Source organism: Saccopteryx leptura, chromosome 9 (assembly GCF_036850995.1).
Source record: "Saccopteryx leptura isolate mSacLep1 chromosome 9, mSacLep1_pri_phased_curated, whole genome shotgun sequence".
In the NCBI taxonomy this organism is placed as follows: domain Eukaryota; kingdom Metazoa; phylum Chordata; class Mammalia; order Chiroptera; family Emballonuridae; genus Saccopteryx; species Saccopteryx leptura.
This window is the reverse complement of record NC_089511.1, coordinates 72,576,199-72,593,610: the sequence shown is the minus strand read 5'-3', so window position 1 is coordinate 72,593,610 and position 17,412 is coordinate 72,576,199. Positions and strand designations below refer to the sequence as shown.

The window sequence follows — 17,412 nt, the reverse complement described above, 5'->3', positions numbered from 1 at the left end:
ATCCCAGTCAGCTTGGCCTCTTCACCCTCCATGGCTCTGTCTCTGCCCCCCCCCCCCCCGTGTTGCCCGCTGGGGGACAGGACACAAAGGTCAGCTCCCGCCAGCCTGCGTGCTCTCTCCTGCAGTCCTCCAACACGCTGGTTCCAGTCAGACCACAGGGAGCTGCACACAACACTCCTCTGACCACACTGCCCCCCTCAGGGTCAAGGTCAGAGCAGGGCGTTCCACACCCTACGTGGCCAGTCCCTCCTCCACTTGTGGCCTCCTCTCCCCACGGCCTCTCTTGCACGCTCCGCTTAGCCATGTGGAACTACTGCAGTCCTCTCAACGTGCCGTGCTGTCTCCTACTCTCGCGCTTGGTCCACACTGTCTCTTTTGCCTGCAACAGACCCTCCCTCCACTATTCCCAGCTGGTTCCAGCTCGCCCATCAGTAGGTGGCTTAGAAGCTCTGTGTGTCTCCCCACCCCGGGGATGGCCCCCCATAAATGATTTCTGACTTCTAATTATGGATATTTTCAAACACACACAAAAGTAGAAGAATCGTCTAATAGGCTCCTTGGGAACCATCCCTCCATGTCAACAATTATCAACACAGTCTGTGCTCCTCTTCACAGCCTCCCACCCACCAGGGCGTCGCAGTCTGTCTCCCCAACTCACTGAAGTTCCTGAGGCAGATACGGTGTCTCCCTCCCCCACCCCAAGCCCTCAGGACATTGGCATAGGTCTTGGCACAGCAAAGACCCTCAATCCACAGTGGGTGGTTATCAAGAGTCCTCATTTGCTGAGCATTTACTGTGAACTCAGGCATTCTTTTAAGTGCTAAGATGTCCTAGTTCACTGAATCCTCAGAGCATCTCTGTGAGGCATGAGCTATTATTACCTCCATTTACAGATTGGAAAACTGACGCTCAGGTTACATAGCTGGTCGGTGGTAGAAGGCATGCCAAGACTGGCTAATTCAGGAACAGAGCTACCCATAGAAATAAAATGTAAGCCACGCGTGTTATTTTAAACACTAGTGGCCACATGAAAAGAACATATCAAAAGATGTATTAATTTTAATAACATGTTGTATTTAGCTCAGTATATCTAAATGTCATTTCAACATAACAATGTTGTTAATGAGATATTTTACATTTTGTTTTCCATACTTACTAAGTCTTCAACATCCTGTGGGTTATAGTCATAGCACTTCTTAGTTCAGACTAGCCACATTTCAAGTACTCAGTAGCGACTGTATCAGATAGCACAGCTAGTGGTCACCTCCCTGGACAGGTCCCTAGACCTTGTACTCCCAACCATACCTCTACTGAAATGAGTGAAGGAGGAACTGAGTGAACAGGACTCCCAAGGACCCTGGCCTTGATATTTCCTTGATAATTAATAATGCTTCATTTTTTATGGCCCTTTAGAGTCCCTCTGGTACCATCTTATCTGTCATGGAGATTATTAATCCTGTTCTTTGGATGAGAATTATGGTGTTAAGAGGGGTTGAGGACCTTGCTCGGCCACACTGCTACAAGTGGCAGAGCTGGGCCTTAGACCCACACCTCAGGACTCCAAGTCCAGTGCTCTGCTGTGAAGTGGGGCGTGGTTGCCCCTCAAAGCAGGACTATCTCTGTTTGGCAAAGGAGGGTGTCTGCTCAGACCATGGGCTGGGCTGGGCTGGCTGCTGGGGACAGAGTCCCAGAGGAAGAGGCTGCAGAGCCTGTTTTAGCTGGGCCCCAGAGGAAGTGATGCCCTTGGAGAGTGGCAGGACAGGCCCAGGCCAGGGAGAGAATGGGGCCCACGCCAGGTCCTCCACAGGAAAGAACTCTTGTCATTCTTCAATCTCAGGTTGGCCACGAGAGGCTGAGAACAAATTGAAGGAAATAAAGCCATAACTTACCTCTGAAGGCCTCTTTGTTCTTGGCAAAACAGAGGGTCATTTGTAATGGGGAGAGCACTGGTGTGCACACATAAATCCCCCCACTGCAGGGCCGATAAACAGCCCGGAGGGGACGAGGCCTCGGGGAGCCAGCAGGTAACTGTGTGCCATGGCTCGCTGTGGGCTCAGGCCTGTGTCCCTCTGTGTGCAGACTGAGCCACCCCCTACCCAGGACCTGGAGGCACCTAGAGACTTGTCACCTACAGTGGCCCTAAGGACTCCTACCTGGCTCTGGGAGCCCCCGAGGCCCTCAGTTCTGTCTTTCAAATGAAAACAGATCCAGACCACCTGGGGATGCATCAGGCCCCACTAGGCACTTAGGACCAGTTTGGGACAGTCGGCATGTAGGTGCCCCTGTGGGCATCCCTTCTTCTTGCTTCAAGCCAAATAAGAACTGGCCAAACATCCCACAAAAGGACTGGGACTTAACGTTGCAAGAGACTCTGGCGTGTGAGGCCAGACCCTCAGCAGACAGTATTCTTTGCATCCCTGTCTGCACTGGCCGAGGGGAGTAAAGAGGGCCAAGCCTTAGCCTTCTGTCCACCTGCTCCCCTGGGGACTCTGCCCATCAACTACTGTAGGCTCATATGGAGGCTGGCTCACAGGGAGACCACGCCAGCCCAGGGCAGAGGAGGGCAGGCAGGGACAGGTGGGTGGGCAATTAGGTGAGCCGGGGTGCTCAGGATAGGGAGGGAAGAAAAAGAGGACTGCCTTTTCCTCAAACTGCAAGGCCTCGGGTGGGATCAAATAGTGATAAACACAAGGACCATGGAGGCTACCCTGCGATGTGGTCCAAGTGCCATCTTCTCAAGGATGACAGATACATATCACAAGTATAGCCCTCTCCTTTCCACACCCATAACAGGTTCTAGCAGCTGAATGCAGCACTGAGTCTGCCTGGCTTCATGGTCCTCTCAGGCAGCCATTACCAATCAATCAAAGTTGGCGTGTGAGAGGAAACCCATTTGTCATCCTTTCTGAAAGCCCCCAAGGCACATCTGTGCTGGCAGTGGGAATCCTATAAACTATGCGAAGTGTTCCACAATTCCCAGAAGTTTCTACCTCCTGCCCAGTCTCACAGCCCCTACCTCTAGTTTCACATCCTGAGTCTCCCTTCTCATCCTGTTGTTTGCACTTGGAACTTGGTCCAGGAAAGTATGACCCTGGACACTCACAGGATGCTGCCCCAGGAAACTGCCCCCAGCTTCAAAGCTCCAAGCCCAGCTCAGACCCCAGAGGCTCAGCAGCTGCACCCTCTGACCTCCTGCCCCAAGTGAAGGGGGTCAGGAAGTAGAGCTGGCTGGGGCCATCTTTGAAAGCTGGAGAAGACCTGGGCATCTGGGAGGGTCGACTTGGAGACCAGATGGACCTGGAATGGCCCAGTGCCCCACAGGATGGCTTCCCGGAGTCCCTGCAGGAGTTTCTGGTCTGGCCCTGACCCCAGGCCAAGCCCTAGCTTTCTGCTCCCCACCCAGAGGCAATGAGATAAGAAGACAATCCCCCACACCACCAGGGTCCCCTCCCCTGCACCAGTGCTACCTTCTTCTGGCCAACTCCCACCCCAGCTCCATCAATGGGGCTCACTGGTATTCCCTCTCATCTTCAGTGCAGGTACTTGTCACCAGGAGCTACTGGCTTTACTTCCCAGTTTGAAGCATTCATAGAGACCAGCGGTAGCCTGGGCCGCTCTCCTCTTCTGACCGCTGGACGAGTTCCCAATTCCCAGGGAACCCTGCCTCCTGCACAGTGGGTTCCTGGGACCGGCTGGCCCACATCGTGGCCTAAGAACCACCTGCATCTAACCGCCTGAGGTACTGCGAGGACGGACCATGCCCAGTCACCACCCCAGCCCTACAGAATGAGAATTTCTATCAGTGCCAAGGATTCTACATCTTTGATAGGAGCCTCTGATGATTCTTGGGCTTACTAGAGTTTGAAAACCCACTATCCTAAAGTAATATTCATTCATTCATTCATTCATTCATTCAATGAATACATGTTGAGGGTTACTCTCTGCTGGTATTAGAATGGGAAAGCAGAGTTGGGGAGGCACAGGCCCAAACCCACACTGCTACTGCTCTGCACGTGAGCTGGTCTGGCATTTGACAGGGCCCTGGGTACCTTGGGCTTAGAGGCACAATAGTAACCATGCCGGCAGCTACCAATCATAGGGAGTCCATAATACCCCTGATTTCCTGCATTTCCGAGGATGTGAGAGGTCTGCCTCCTACCAGCACACCCCTGGGTTTTAAATTCAGGTATTATGAGCTCTGAGCAGTAATAATAATAGTAACAGCTAACACAAAATACCTTACATACATCAACTAAGCTCTTTACATACATTGTCTTCTGACTTTTGAACCAACCGAAGTAGGTAGTCTTACTGCTTCCACTTTATGGGTGAGAAGAGGAGGTCTAGGAACCCAGCCGAGGCAATATGCTCACGACTCCATCTTCTATGTTCCTGATCACTACGCTGTGGTGTCTTTTGAATTTTAGGGAGAAAATGCCCCCCAAATGCCATTCCCTATCCTCGGGGGTGGTAGAGAGGAGAGATGGGGTCAACACTGGCCTTGTGGCCTGTCATCTTCTCAGCTACCAGTCTGGCCTGCCCAGATGCGCCAGGCTGACCCTTCACTGACTAGTGGACAGAACAGGAATGCAATGCGTGCGTGGTGGTTGGAGGACAGGGACAGAACCAGCATCTGCCTGTGACTGAGCAGCTTCTCACGGGTATCTCCCCGGCTCTGTGCTCCTAAGCCACTCAGCCCTGTACAGTCAAACAGAGCTGCTGCTTCAGCCAGGCTGTGGGTGGAAGCCTGGGTGAGGGAATCCATTGCCCAGAGCCTTCTCTGCAGTCAGTCATTACTCCGTTCAACAAGAGCCCAGTGTGGGACAGGAGGGCTTACGGGTCTTCCCCGCCATGTTCAAGGCGACACGTACATTTCTAATGGTCAGAAATATGAAAAGAACATGAAACTAGCTGAAGTTGCAGCCCTACTTGTTCTAAAACAATGTCAAAACTGCTATCTTTTCATCAGGAAAAGACAAACAAAGAAAACCCAGAGCCCTGGAGGAGGTTACTGATGATCCAGGTCAGAGCCCTGAAATGCCCGGATGCCTCAGATCTCAGGAGCTGGCACACGCTCCTGTGCCAGCATCACCCACGCAGCCCCAGATGGCTTAGCCTCCTCCCAAGTTCTGCTCCTCCTCCCCTGCTTCCTTCTCCTCACGCAGTCCGCTTCCTTCCCAGGTCCTTTGGCCAGAGCTGTCCCTGGGGGGCAGGACCCCTCATATCACTCTCCTACATGCCCCTGGACCTCTCCTCAGACCCGCAGAGCCTGACACTCCTGCAGTGGCTCTTTTTTATGGTGGCGAGGGACCAGGAGTAGCCTAGGCCTTACCTGAGACAATGGTGTAGCCAATCCCTCTGGGACGTCCTTTATCCTGGTCAATGGCGGTGATAACACGCACAGTTGTGCCCTGGTAGGGAAAGAAGGTACTTGAGTGTGGTTGCCCAGCTTCCTGGCTGGGGCTTCTCTCCCAGGCGGATGCCCGGCTGCCAGTCAGTCAAGGAAGTCGGGGCTGAGTGCTCAGGCCTCAGCTGTCCCCGTCCCTGGGACATACACTGAGGCCCGTAGACAAACACCTGTGTCCTCCGGAGAGGCCCAACCTTGATGATACTCTCATTCTCCCTTCCCCTCCCCATCTCCCATAATTTGTTTGAACCATCCACGAAAGAAGAGCTGATGGAGGAGCAGCCAGTTTGGGTACAACAGATCTGGTCTCTATCTCAGTCACCAATCAAATTGCTGTGTGACCTCAGAAAAGTTGCTGCACCTCTCAGGTCTCAGTTTGCCCCATCATAATGAATAACAGCAAGAACCCTGGGGTCTTGTTTTCACTAGGACCTGAGTAAAGGAGAATACCACTGATTAATTACAAATGAAGGCATCATAAATCCAGAAAGCAACTATCTCTATGGATGGCTGTGGCAATCCTGGAGGCCACCATGGCCCTATGAACCATGCCTCACCCAGCACTGCAACTGGCAGTTCCTACCTCAAATGGTTGTCCCACACCCCACTTATTTTCCCCGTAGCACTGGAGGAGAAGGGGCCAGGAGCTAGGACTACCAGGATAGGGATTCACGGGTCCCTGCTTTTGGGGAGCATAGAGTCTGTGGTATGGGGTCAAGGACATATACACAGACACTGCTAGACACATATGGGGATACTTAGATACAGAAATGTACCCCAAAGTGCAGATGTCCACTTGGAGGAACTGGCAAAGGGTTGTATGTATATGTACGGCGACATTTAGGATGAGGTCATAAAGAATGGGCAGGAGTTCACCAGGGAGAGAGAATGAAGAGGAAGGTAACCCAGGTAAAAGGTACGGCACGGGCAGGGACTTGGAAGCACTGCTTTCTCTAGGAAGAGCTCTATTTGAACAGGCACATTCAAACATCAGTGCTTGGCTGAATAAATGAACAGATGAATGAGAGGATCCTACCATGTGCTGAGTCGCCCCGGGCTCCCAGCAGCCTTCACTCTGCGCTCCAGGCCCCATCGCGCCATTGTCCAGCCACCCTGCCCACTATGCAACGCCCACCTCAGGCTCTGGCCCAGGCTGCAGTTTTCCCTGCATACTAGACATCAGGACAGAGTGTCCCTGTCCCCTAGGGAAATATCAGTCCTGACATCTGCTTGCAAATGGAGGGCCCTGTGGCCTTGGTGCCTCTCACCCATTCATCATCTGAAGGCTGAGTCCCACAGGCTGCACCCTGCATCCCCACCTGAGTACCTTTCTCCTGTGGCGAGAGGCTTGTTCCCTGACATGGGCCCTCTGACTGGGAGGGTGGAACTGTGGGGTGCAAGGTGCCTCCCCTCCAAATTCTCCTGTCCTCACTGCCAGGACACAGGAGGGGCGCCTGCCACCCCCCCTCCCCAGTCCCTGCTGCCCTGCACAGCCTCTCTCCACCCCCTCCTGGGCCCGGCTGTGCAGCGGGTCAGACACCTCTAGGCTGGGCTGAGAGGCAAGGATGTTCCAGAAGAAGAAACTCCCACAGAGAGACGTACACGGTCCAGAGGCCCAGGCTGCGCAGAAAGCAGGTCAGGCCCCTTCTTTGGGCCGCTTCCCCTTGGGAGAGGAGCTCTGGCTAGATCCCCTGGGAGAAGCAGACTGTTCTGAAGAAGTCAGAGTAAGATGCCATTAATGAGCATCTCACAAAGTGGGTTCTGAGGACCCGCGCTGTGTCAGCGACCATGAAGCAGCCACTGCAGCAAGAGCGGCCCTGTCTCAAGCACTCCCGCTGTGCCTGTCACTGCTGCAGATGCTCTTATGCACTAACTCATTCCACCTCACAACTACCCGAGACAGCCCCACTGCACAGAAGTGGAAACTGAGGAACAGGAGTTAAGCAGCCTTTCCAAGTGAACGACGAAGCCAGGACTCAAATCCAGGTAGTTGGGCTCCCTCCGGGGATGCTGCCTCTGCAGCAGGTTCAGGTAACAAGGGTTACCTGCGAAAGGGGTTGCTGCAATGTGTATAGCCTGAGTCAGCACTTTATAAACGTTACTCATGTCAGATTTGGGAAGACATACCTAGCCCATACCTCCCTTGGAGATGCGCAATAGGCATCACTGGCTCCTGGAAGTAGTAAAGTGGTAAAGAAACCTGCTAATCTTGGTCCCCAGACTTACTGTTCTGAAGACAGATTCGTTCATGTAACACTTGTTAATAGCCCAGGCGTGGAGATCAGTGGGAGGTCATTTGGGAAGCACTGCATTAGACTTTAAGGTCTACACTGCTTCCCACCAACATTACCCTCCAGGAAGATTGTGACCCTGGGTCACTCGCCCCTTAGGAGAGGCCTGGACTTGCCCCGGGAGGCCCTGAGGGTATAGGACTCTGGCCAAAGGTTCTGGCTGCAGGACAGGCTTTCTGGACTTGAGGACAACTCCCTTTCTGACAGCCCCAACGGTGTGGGCTCCACATGTGCTCCGGCCTGAGGGTCCCTGGGCTGCTCCTGGCTTCTGAAGGACGATAGGGTTGGGGCGGGGGCATCGCTGGCCTGTGCAGAGAGGGGACTTGGTGGCCGGAGAACCCTCAGCCCCCACAGCCCTGAGTGTATCTTGCCAGTGGGTACACCTGCCTGGGTGCTTGGAGCCACCTGGGTGAGCAGGGATCGGAGGGGTCTCATAGTCAACCCAGGACCTGGTGACAGGAGGCTGGCTCTCCCCAGGTGACAGGAGGCTGGCCTCCCCAGGTGACGGGAGGCTGGCTCTCCCCAGGTGACAGGAGGCTGGCCTCCCCAGGAAGAGCCACACCTGAGATGCCACAAAGTCAGCTCTAAAAGGCTCCTGACAAAGTTTGGGATTTCATCTCTTTTTGGGTAAATAAATCCATTTTTAATAAAACCCTGAGCTTTTAATACAAGTGTAGCCACAAAGACTAGAAATGTTATGAGAAGGAATTAACAGGGAGGAATGGGGGCTCTCGGGAACCCATGGATCGTGTTTCAGATTATATTTTCAATATACTGAAACTTATTTGCAAAGACGAGGAGACGGAGAAGACAGGCCTGTGCTGACCTGGAGCGGGCACCCGACTGGGGGTTGGGCCTGGGCACCTCTCCTGAGACAGACCCAGCTGGGTGCACTCGGGGGTGGCCAGGAGAGCAAGGGGAGGGCTCAGGAGGGCTGAGAGATGGGGCTCACCCTGACCGGGGCTCCTTTCCTTCACCAGAACCCATGTTGTAAGGAGGTGGCCTCTTGGGAAATAGGCTCCCCTGACCCAGAAAGGTACATGGGCCTGTGGGGTCCCGACTCCTTGTGGTGAAGAATACTACATCAACAGGGTCAAGGTCTGCTAGACTGCCTGGTACAAATCCTTTGAGTTACTTAACCTCTCACTGCCTTGTTTTCCTCTTCTATAAAATGGGTGTAATAATAGTTCCCTCCCTGGCCGGTTGGCTCAGTGGTAGAGCATTGGCCCAGCATATGGATGTCCCAGGTTCGATTCCCAGGGCACACAGGAGAAGTGACCATCTGCTTCTTCACTCTCCTCCTCTCCCTTCTCTCTCTCTATCTCTCTCTTCTCCTGCAGCCATGGCTCAGTTGGAGCAAGCTGGCCCCAGGCACTGAAGATGGCTCCATGGCCTCACCTCAGGTGCTAAAATAGCTCAGTTGCTGAGCAATGGAGCAACGGCCCCAGATGGGCAAAGCATCGCCCGGTAGGGAGCTTGCCGGGTGGATCCCAGTCAGGGCACATGTGGGAGTCTATCTCTCTGCCTCCCCACTTCCCATTTAAGAAAAAATTTAAAAAATGATAGTTCCCATCCCTCAGCAACAGGTACATGTAAAGCACTGGGGAGGGCGCCTGGGACACAGCAAATGCTATTAAATGCTACTCATGGGCCTGGGCCCACCGTGAGCATACGATGAACACTGAGGTGGCTCTTCCCAGAATGCATGTGACGTTCCAAACAATTTTAGCACATTCAGACTCCCCAGCACCCCAGATTAACAATTCCCACCCTAGAGATAAGGCATTCTCTGAGGGAAAGCCAGCATTTATTGAGCACCTACTATGTGCCAAGCACTATGCTGGGCACCCAACATGGGCTCCCTCACTTTTTTCATCACAGCCTCCAGTCGTGGTGTTTCTGAGGAAGCGGTCTCTGAGGGTTCAGGTGCTTAAGGTCACAAAGTGAGGTGAGGGTGACCAGGGAATGAAGGCAGTGTGGGGGTGGCCCTGGGTGGGTGTGCCAAGGTGAGGGGTGGGTGAGCTAGGAGCCTATGAGGCTTGGTTCCCATAGGGATGTCGGGGCAAAGTCCGGCGGAGCTGGGACTTTTCTAGGACTGTGTGGTTCTCCTTCCCTCTGAGGCCTGCCTCCTCCCACAGAAGCTGGCCAGGAGCAGCTGAAGCCAGAACCAGACCGGGCTCTGCCTGGCCTCGGGGTCCTGGTCTACCTCCCTCCCGCCAGCCCAGCTAGGACCACCCCGCCCCGACTGCCACAGGATTAAGGACTTGGACGGTGGACATGGTTCCGGGAGTGGGAGGCGTCTCTGGGAGGAGGCCGGTGGGGGCTGAAGGGGCTCCTGACAGGAGCTGCCACAGCAGATTCTGAGGCAGAAAATCCTATTTCTCAGTTCTTAATTCCAGTCAATTCCAGTCAAAGGGCCGATAGGCATCGGCTGGCAGTAATTTGTGCAGTTTATCCACTCTTTTCACCTTCCATCGGCCCTTCACTGACGGGCAGGCCGACATGCTGCTGCCCGAGTGAGGAAATGAAAATTTGATGCAATAATCCCAAATAAGAAGGATTTTATTAGGTAATATATACACTTTAGATGAGGCATGCTGGCCTGATACTCTGATAGAGAGAGGCATACATGCTGGGAGCCGCAGATAAAGATGGGGAGCCAGGGAGAGTGGACAAGGGTCTGCATGGAGGCCCCAGGCCAGCGGAGGCCGGGCCGGGAGTGGGGACACCGGGGTCCTCCCACCCAGGAGACAGGGGGTGCTGCTCCTCAGCCCTGCTCCGGCCTGGGAGGTGCTGCCTTCAGTCGGGGCTCCACACTGCAAAGGAACATGGAGTGTCTGAACCAAGGCACAGAAACCAATTCGAAGCCTGGAAAAATCAGGCTTGGGTGTGTGGGAATTGGCCTGTCGGGAAAATGCTGTCTGTGCAAGAGCAAGGGACACTGGAGAACTCCTGCACGCGTGGGGACAGAGAGGAAGGGCAGAGGTGTGTGGGCATGGACAGGCCTCTGTGGCACTCGGGGACCAGGCCAGTGCCCAGGAGAGCCCCAAACCTCCAACTTAGGAAGGAAGAAAGGAAGGAAGGCTTCAGTGTCCCGTAGGGACAGTCCTGGCAAGGCAAAGAGACAGCAGGTCCCAGAGCCTGAGAGGGAACATAGCAGACGCTTAGAACCTGAGTATCAGAGGAGCAGGAGCCAAGGGAGGCAAAGGCCCTGTCAGCCTGCCCTGAGCGGTCACCCTGGCAGGGGTCCGTGGAGTTATCTGGAGAGGAGAGGGCCTAGCACAGGGCTCTGCACACTGGAAGGGCTTAGTAAGTATCTAGGTTATTAATAAAAGAAGAGAACACAGAATGAAGGACTAGAAACATTCAGAAACATGCAGATCTGAAACAATATTACTCAGCTACAATATAGGAAAGACAGAGAAAACACACCTGAGGGTCTCGGGGAACACTCACATCGTCAACACGTCTCCTGCTAACTATCAGGATTCTGAGATGAAGCCGAAGATGGGACCCCACCCACTCCAACTTCCGTAACTGCTGACTAGCTGACTCAGAACCTCCATGATTGAACGTCTGCGATGCTGGTACTTGCTAAGTGCTCTCCCCAAGTGCTAAAAACCCTCCGGCGAGAGAGGACCACTGGAGACATTATCAGCCCTCGTTTCCCAATGAGGAAGCAATCTGGAGAGTGTGTGATTTGGCCAAGGTGAGTGTGTGGCTGCACAGGAAACCTCTCCAAGTTCCTCCGGCTGCCCAGCCACCATCACATCCTCACTTCAATCGACGAGTTGGCTTTGCCCATCTTCTCTGCATCTGGTCCTGGGCATGATGCCCTGGGAGACCCACAGGAAGCCTATTACAAGATCCAGAGACTCAGGCATTTTGGTTACTGGGGACTCTACCGTAGTCCACTTACACATCAGTGAACATTACAGTGTGGCTATAATTTAGTGGTAAATTATGTAGCTCAGGGAGAGTCAATTCTACCAGAGCTGAGGGGACAGGGATGGCTATGTTTGTGGGGCAGTGAGGATAAAGCCGGGGGAAAATTCTAGGAAAAGTGGCCAGATGCTTGGTCTTTGAATTGGTGAGCAGGCAGGAGAAATGATGTGCAGGGTGAGAGGGCTGGTATGACCAAGGCATTCGTTCCTTCCTTCCTTCCTTCCTTCCTTCCTTCCTTCCTTCCTTCCTTCCTTCCTTCCTTCCTTCATCCCATAAACTCTTCCTGAGCATCCCTATTGTGCCATGCTCACAGCAGACACATCCCTGCTGAGACATATTTAAGTCCATCAGAGAAGCAGAGGTTAACAGGCTGCTTAGGAGCACTGAGAACTAAGGTGGGGGTTTCCAGGGGCAGAGGGTATATGGGAGGGCCAGCCTCATCAGAAAAGTCAGGGAAAGCCTCCCTGGGCAAGAAGATGTGAGCTTAGCAACGATGTTTGGGGGGACACAGCCTTCAGCCTTGAAAGCTAGAGCTTCTGCTGTAAATAGACCACCGAGAAAGAGATGGCTTGGTGGGGAGCATTGAGTGGTCCCCGCAACCCTCAAAGCAGCTTCAGATACCTGCCACAGGAAGCCAAAAGGATCTTCCTGTTAGATCCTCTGTCCATATTCAGGGTCAAGAAGGAAGTGGCTACCATTACACACTTGGACACTGAAGCATAGAGTGACAGCCAGGACAGACCCAGTCTCCAAGCTGGAGGTCAGGTTTCCCTGGACTGTGGTGGCCCAGGGGCACAGTCTGCAGCCTGGTCAGGGAAGCCTGCCTCTCACTTATGCAGGTGGGGCCCTGAATGTCCACTTGTTCAGGTCAGTGCCCCACTCTGCTCTCAAAACTGTATGTCTTTCTTCTAAGCCCACTGAATCCTTGAATCCTCTCAAAAGGAAAGGCACTTTTTTCTTTTTTAGGTGAGAGGAAGGGAGATAGTGAGGCAGACTCCTGCGTGCACCCTGACCCAGATCAACCCGCAACCCCTGTCTGGGGCTAGTGCTCGAAACAACCAAGCTATTTTTAGCTCCTAAGGCTGATGTGCTCCAACGGAGTCATCCTCAGGCCTGAGGCCACTCTTGAACCAATCGAGCCACTGGCTGTGAGAGGAGAAGGAGAGAAGGGGAGAGAGAGGGGGAGAAGAAGATGGTAGCTTCTCCCATGTGCCCTGACTGGGAATTGAACCCGGGATGTCCACATGCCAGGCCGACTTTCTATCTACTGAGCCACCGGCCAGGGCCAGAAAGGCACATTTTTCTTTCCACCAGAGCTGCTCCTTAAGCTGCTTGTCCAGGGGTTTCATCTGCCTAAAGGAGCTGCCTTTTTCTAATTTGTTAGCCCAGAGTGGATGGCTTATCCCAGTTGTACAAAAGCATAGGTGGCTACCAGGCAAGGTCATTGCTTGCCTGGCCCACAGCTGAGAGGGCAGTAGCATGTTTTTTGTTCTTGAAGACACCTAGTCACCACTGACTGAACCGAGGTGGACACATGGCCCAATAGCAGCCAGTGTGCAGGCTGGCTGGTGATCTCTAACCTTGTGATAGGGCACAAAAATCACAAGCACAGATAACCAGGTGTCTCCCTCGAAAACCCGGACTTGAGAAACCTAAAGCCTGGGCATCTGGGAGGGCAGCTGGAGCAGTGAGCTCTCGAGGAAGAGCCAGGTCAGAGCGGCCTGCAGGGGAGGGCACGCTGCTGCCACCTTGGGCAGTGCTGGTTGGCAAGAGAAGCAGATTGACTTATTGGCCTTGGGGACACACGGCTGGGCCACACTGATGTTTCGGTGAGCCTGGCTGAGTCCAAAGCTGCTCTCCAGCCCAGAATGGGTTTTCCAAAGGTGTCCCCATCACCCCACATAACTCTCTCTGTGTTGCTCCCCTTCACTTGCCCTGACAAGTCTCTGTTCTTGGTCACTCGGAGCTCTCTGGGGAGGAGGTGGGGTGAGGTGTTGTGTGAGGAGGGTTTGGGTGTTTCCCTGTGCTATGACACCCATCACTGCCATGCACAGGGACTGGGGGAGTAGGAAATGCCACGGAGGAGCCTGCCCAGGGGCCAGAAGGGTCTTACCGGAGGAGAATGCTCATAGATGTTGGTGCTGTAAGGCAGGTTGATGAAGATGGGGTCCATGTCCTGAACATCTGTGATGATGATGGCCAAGTTGGCCAGCGTGGACAGAGGCCGGGTCTTGTCTTGATCCTTAGAGGATGAAAGTACACACAGCTTTAGGTTAAGTGAGGTTGTAGACATGCACACTTGTACACAACATACTGCACACACATGAAACTCATGTGTACAGACATGTATGTGTGTGCATGTACACATGTGCTCCTGCAGGGAAGAGCATTAGTATGTGGAAGTTCAAGAATTCAAGAACCCACCATGACCTCTGACCTGTGCAGAAAAGCACAAACAGGGCCTCAAGGCCCAGGGGAAGGTGGTTTATCAATTCCACAAACCAGCCCAGAGTAGAACCCAGTCTCCTGCCCTCAGTCCACCCAAGGCCTGACCGCCCTGGATATATGGTAGGTGGGATGACTAGCTTGGGGTAAGAGATGGTACTGTCCTTTGTTCTGTTCCTAAATTCAGCCAGGGGGCCGCTGCCCCTCTCCATGCCCACTTCCTCCCCTCTTTTATCCCCGGGCATCAAGGGTATGACTAGAATGCGGGTTTCTCAGAAGAAAGGCCCTTGGAGCCCAAAAGGGGCTTCTCCAAGGACTTGCATCCCTGCTCTGCATTCTGGGTTTACCGATCAAGCAATGCTCCCAGTAGAACCAGTAGGGGGAGCTCCAGGGCCTATGACATTTGGGGAACTCCAGGAAGGAATCCTGAGAGATCACAGGCCTTGTGGCCAGGCAGGCAATGTTTATATTCTCCTCGTTAGCTGGAAATTTAGTCCTATGAAAGTTCACCAAGAAAGGAAACCTGTATTTTATTACTGTAAAATTCACAGCCCACTGAAATAGCCTACTACTACTGAATAACAATAGTTAATAGAATAGCAATTCCATGCTAATACAGTCATATACCAGGCACTGTGCGAGACACCTCATTTGCTTTGGTAGGTACTAAGTGTGCATTAGTCAGATGAGTTTACAAAGACTCAGAAAGGTTATGTAACTTATCCAGAGTCACACAGCTGGTAAGTGTGTAGCCAGGACTCAGGTCCTTTTGACAGAAAAATCGTCCCTTAACTCTCTTGATTTGGGGCCCTAACCTAAGCTCAGTCTCTGACTTGCGGGGTCACCTTGAATGAGTACTTTTTCCTCTTGGAGCCTCAATTTCCTTCTCTGTGAGATGAAAGGGCTCAATAGAATGGCCTCAATGGACTCTTGGCTTGTAAATTCTCTGGGCTGGGATTTGAAGAGCAAGGGTCCTCGGCTTAGACTTGCCTTGGTTTGTCTGGGGTGATCTGAACAGTGCAAACGTACTGCCTATTCCCGCCCTGTACGGACAGAGCTGCAGGACCTTTGAGAAGGAAGGCTGTTGTCGTAAGAGTCCTTGGGGGCGGCCAGGAGAGAGCAGAGGGCCTTCAGGATGGAGAGCGGGTGCAGCAATGACGAGCAGTCTGGAGGCAGGAGGAGCTGAGAAGGCCCACAGGGGAGGCAGTCTCCCAGGCTCCAAAACCATGGTGTCCACTGCTGCCGTGTGACAGCTCTCAGCCAGGGACGTGCACAGCCACCAGGCAGACAGGGCCGGGGGGAGGCCTGGCAGGAAGTCCTGTGATTTCTTAGGGCGGGGTTGCCAGGAGCTCTGATTTGCCATTACCAGGCTTTTGTTGGCAGATGGCTTGGTCCAGCCTGGCCCTGGCCCTCCCGTCCCTCACTATGGCTTGAGTCCTGCTCCTGCCACAGACACCCACGCCCAGGCCACACTGCACCCACAGCTAGAGAAAGGGAAGGACAGTGGGCCTGTCTGGCAGGGTTGGCACCTTTCCAGGCTGCCAGCTGTCACTCTGGGGCCACTGGCTCTCAGTAGCTTGTCCCCAGGGGAGTCCTCATGTGTTCCCACCCTGGCACTAATTCGGGGGTGGCCGGGACCCACACTGCTCTCTGCAATGCCATGTAGCAGAATCTCCTTGGCGGACTGCCCAGTGGCCACGGGCACAGCACCAGCCCTGAGAGGGGCCTGTAAATCGGGGGGTGGGAGCCATCAGTACCAAAGGGAGTTCTGTGCTCCTCCTGTTTTCCCACTTCAAGGCCTGATTGGCGGGAGATTAACAGCAGTTTAGTTATATACACAATCCTAGCTTGAGCCCAGGCCTCTTCATAGGCCCCACCCCTCGGATCCACGCCTGTGCGCTGTTCTGGTCTCTTCCTCACTTGCCCACAGCCATTTTTATGGTGCGTGACAATTATTCCATACGAACAGGTTCACAGTGAGAAGGAGAGCAAGCATCTGTGTGTTTCTGGGCCCAGGTGTGGACGACTGGAGGGTGGTGGGAGGGCACCATCCATGTGTGAGTGCAGCGTGGTGGGAGGGCACCATCCATGTGTGGGTGCAGGGTGGTGGGAGGGCACCATCCATGTGTGGGTGCAGGGTGGTGGGAGGGCACCATGCATGTGTGGGTGCAGGGTGGTGGGAGGGCACCATGCATGTGTGGGTGCAGGGTGGTGGGAGGGCACCATCCATGTGTGGGTGCAGGGTGGTGGGAGGGCACCATCCATGTGTGGGTGCAGGGTGGTGGGAGGGCACCATCCATGTGTGGGTGCAGGGTGGTCGGAGGGCACCATCCATGTGTGGGTGCAGGGTGGTGGGAGGGCACCATCCATGTGTGGGTGCAGGGTGGTCGGAGGGCATCATCCATGTGTGGGTGCAGGGTGGTGGGAGGGCACCATCCATGTGTGGGTGCAGGGTGGTGGGAGGGCACCATCCATGTGTGGGTGCAGAGTGGTGGGAGGGCACCATCCATGTATGGGTGCAGGGTGGTGGGAGGGCACCATCCATGTGTGGGTGCAGGGTGGTGGGAGGGCACCATCCATGTGTGGGTGCAGAGTGGTGGGAGGGCACCATCCATGTGTGGGTGCAGGGTGGTCGGAGGGCACCATGCATGTGTGGGTGCAGGGTGGTCGGAGGGCACCATGCATGTGTGGGTGCAGGGTGGTTGGAGAGCACCATCCATGTGTGGGTGCAGGGTGGTGGGAGGGCACCATGCATGTGTGGGTGCAGGGTGGGGGGAGGGCACCATCCATGTGTGGGTGCAGGGGCACGTGGACGGGCACAGGTATGTGCAAAGCAGCTTTGAGCCTTGTGAGTCCCCTGATCCCTAAAGTCAACTTTGTGAATATCAACACACAACTCCTCCCAGACAACTAACATGTAACCAGGGCAAAAAGCAAGAGTGAGGGTGTTTGTTGTCTGCAGTGGGCTCTCCAGCGGCCACTGCATCTTGACCAAGCCCAGGAAGCCCATCTTTCAAAACCAATGTGTCTTTCCCAGAGATTTGGCCTCCGTGACCTGCCAAGTGGGGCCCCCAGAACTACTGGCAGCCCCCACTGCAGTGACATAGAGCCGAAGAGTAGATGCCGTGTGTCAGGCGAAAGGGTCCTGGAGGGTCAAGAGGGACTCTAGTAAGTTGTTTCACTCTTGGCCTGAGCTTTGTAAACAAATCAACTCTCCTTGCCCCCAGCTGAAGGCTCCAGCTGTGCCCGGAGGCAGTGACCAGGGGCGGGAAAGAGGGGAGGGCAGGGGTAGGATCAAATTTAAGGTATGGCTTGGATGTCCCC

The 17,412-nt window shown here is 54.1% G+C and overlaps 1 protein-coding gene across 1 annotated transcript in view; it reads right to left on the bottom strand.

Annotated features, from left to right (window-relative positions):
- LOC136381375 (cadherin-23-like) overlaps positions 1-17,412 on the bottom strand; it is a 360,324-nt gene that overhangs the window by 157,589 nt on the left and 185,323 nt on the right. Inside the window, exons 8-9 of the mRNA XM_066350013.1 lie at positions 13,757-13,885; positions 5,333-5,411 (exon numbers count right to left, since the gene is read on the bottom strand). Coding sequence (XP_066206110.1) covers positions 5,333-5,411; positions 13,757-13,885 — 208 coding nt within the window. The remainder of the gene's footprint in view (positions 1-5,332; positions 5,412-13,756; positions 13,886-17,412) is intronic.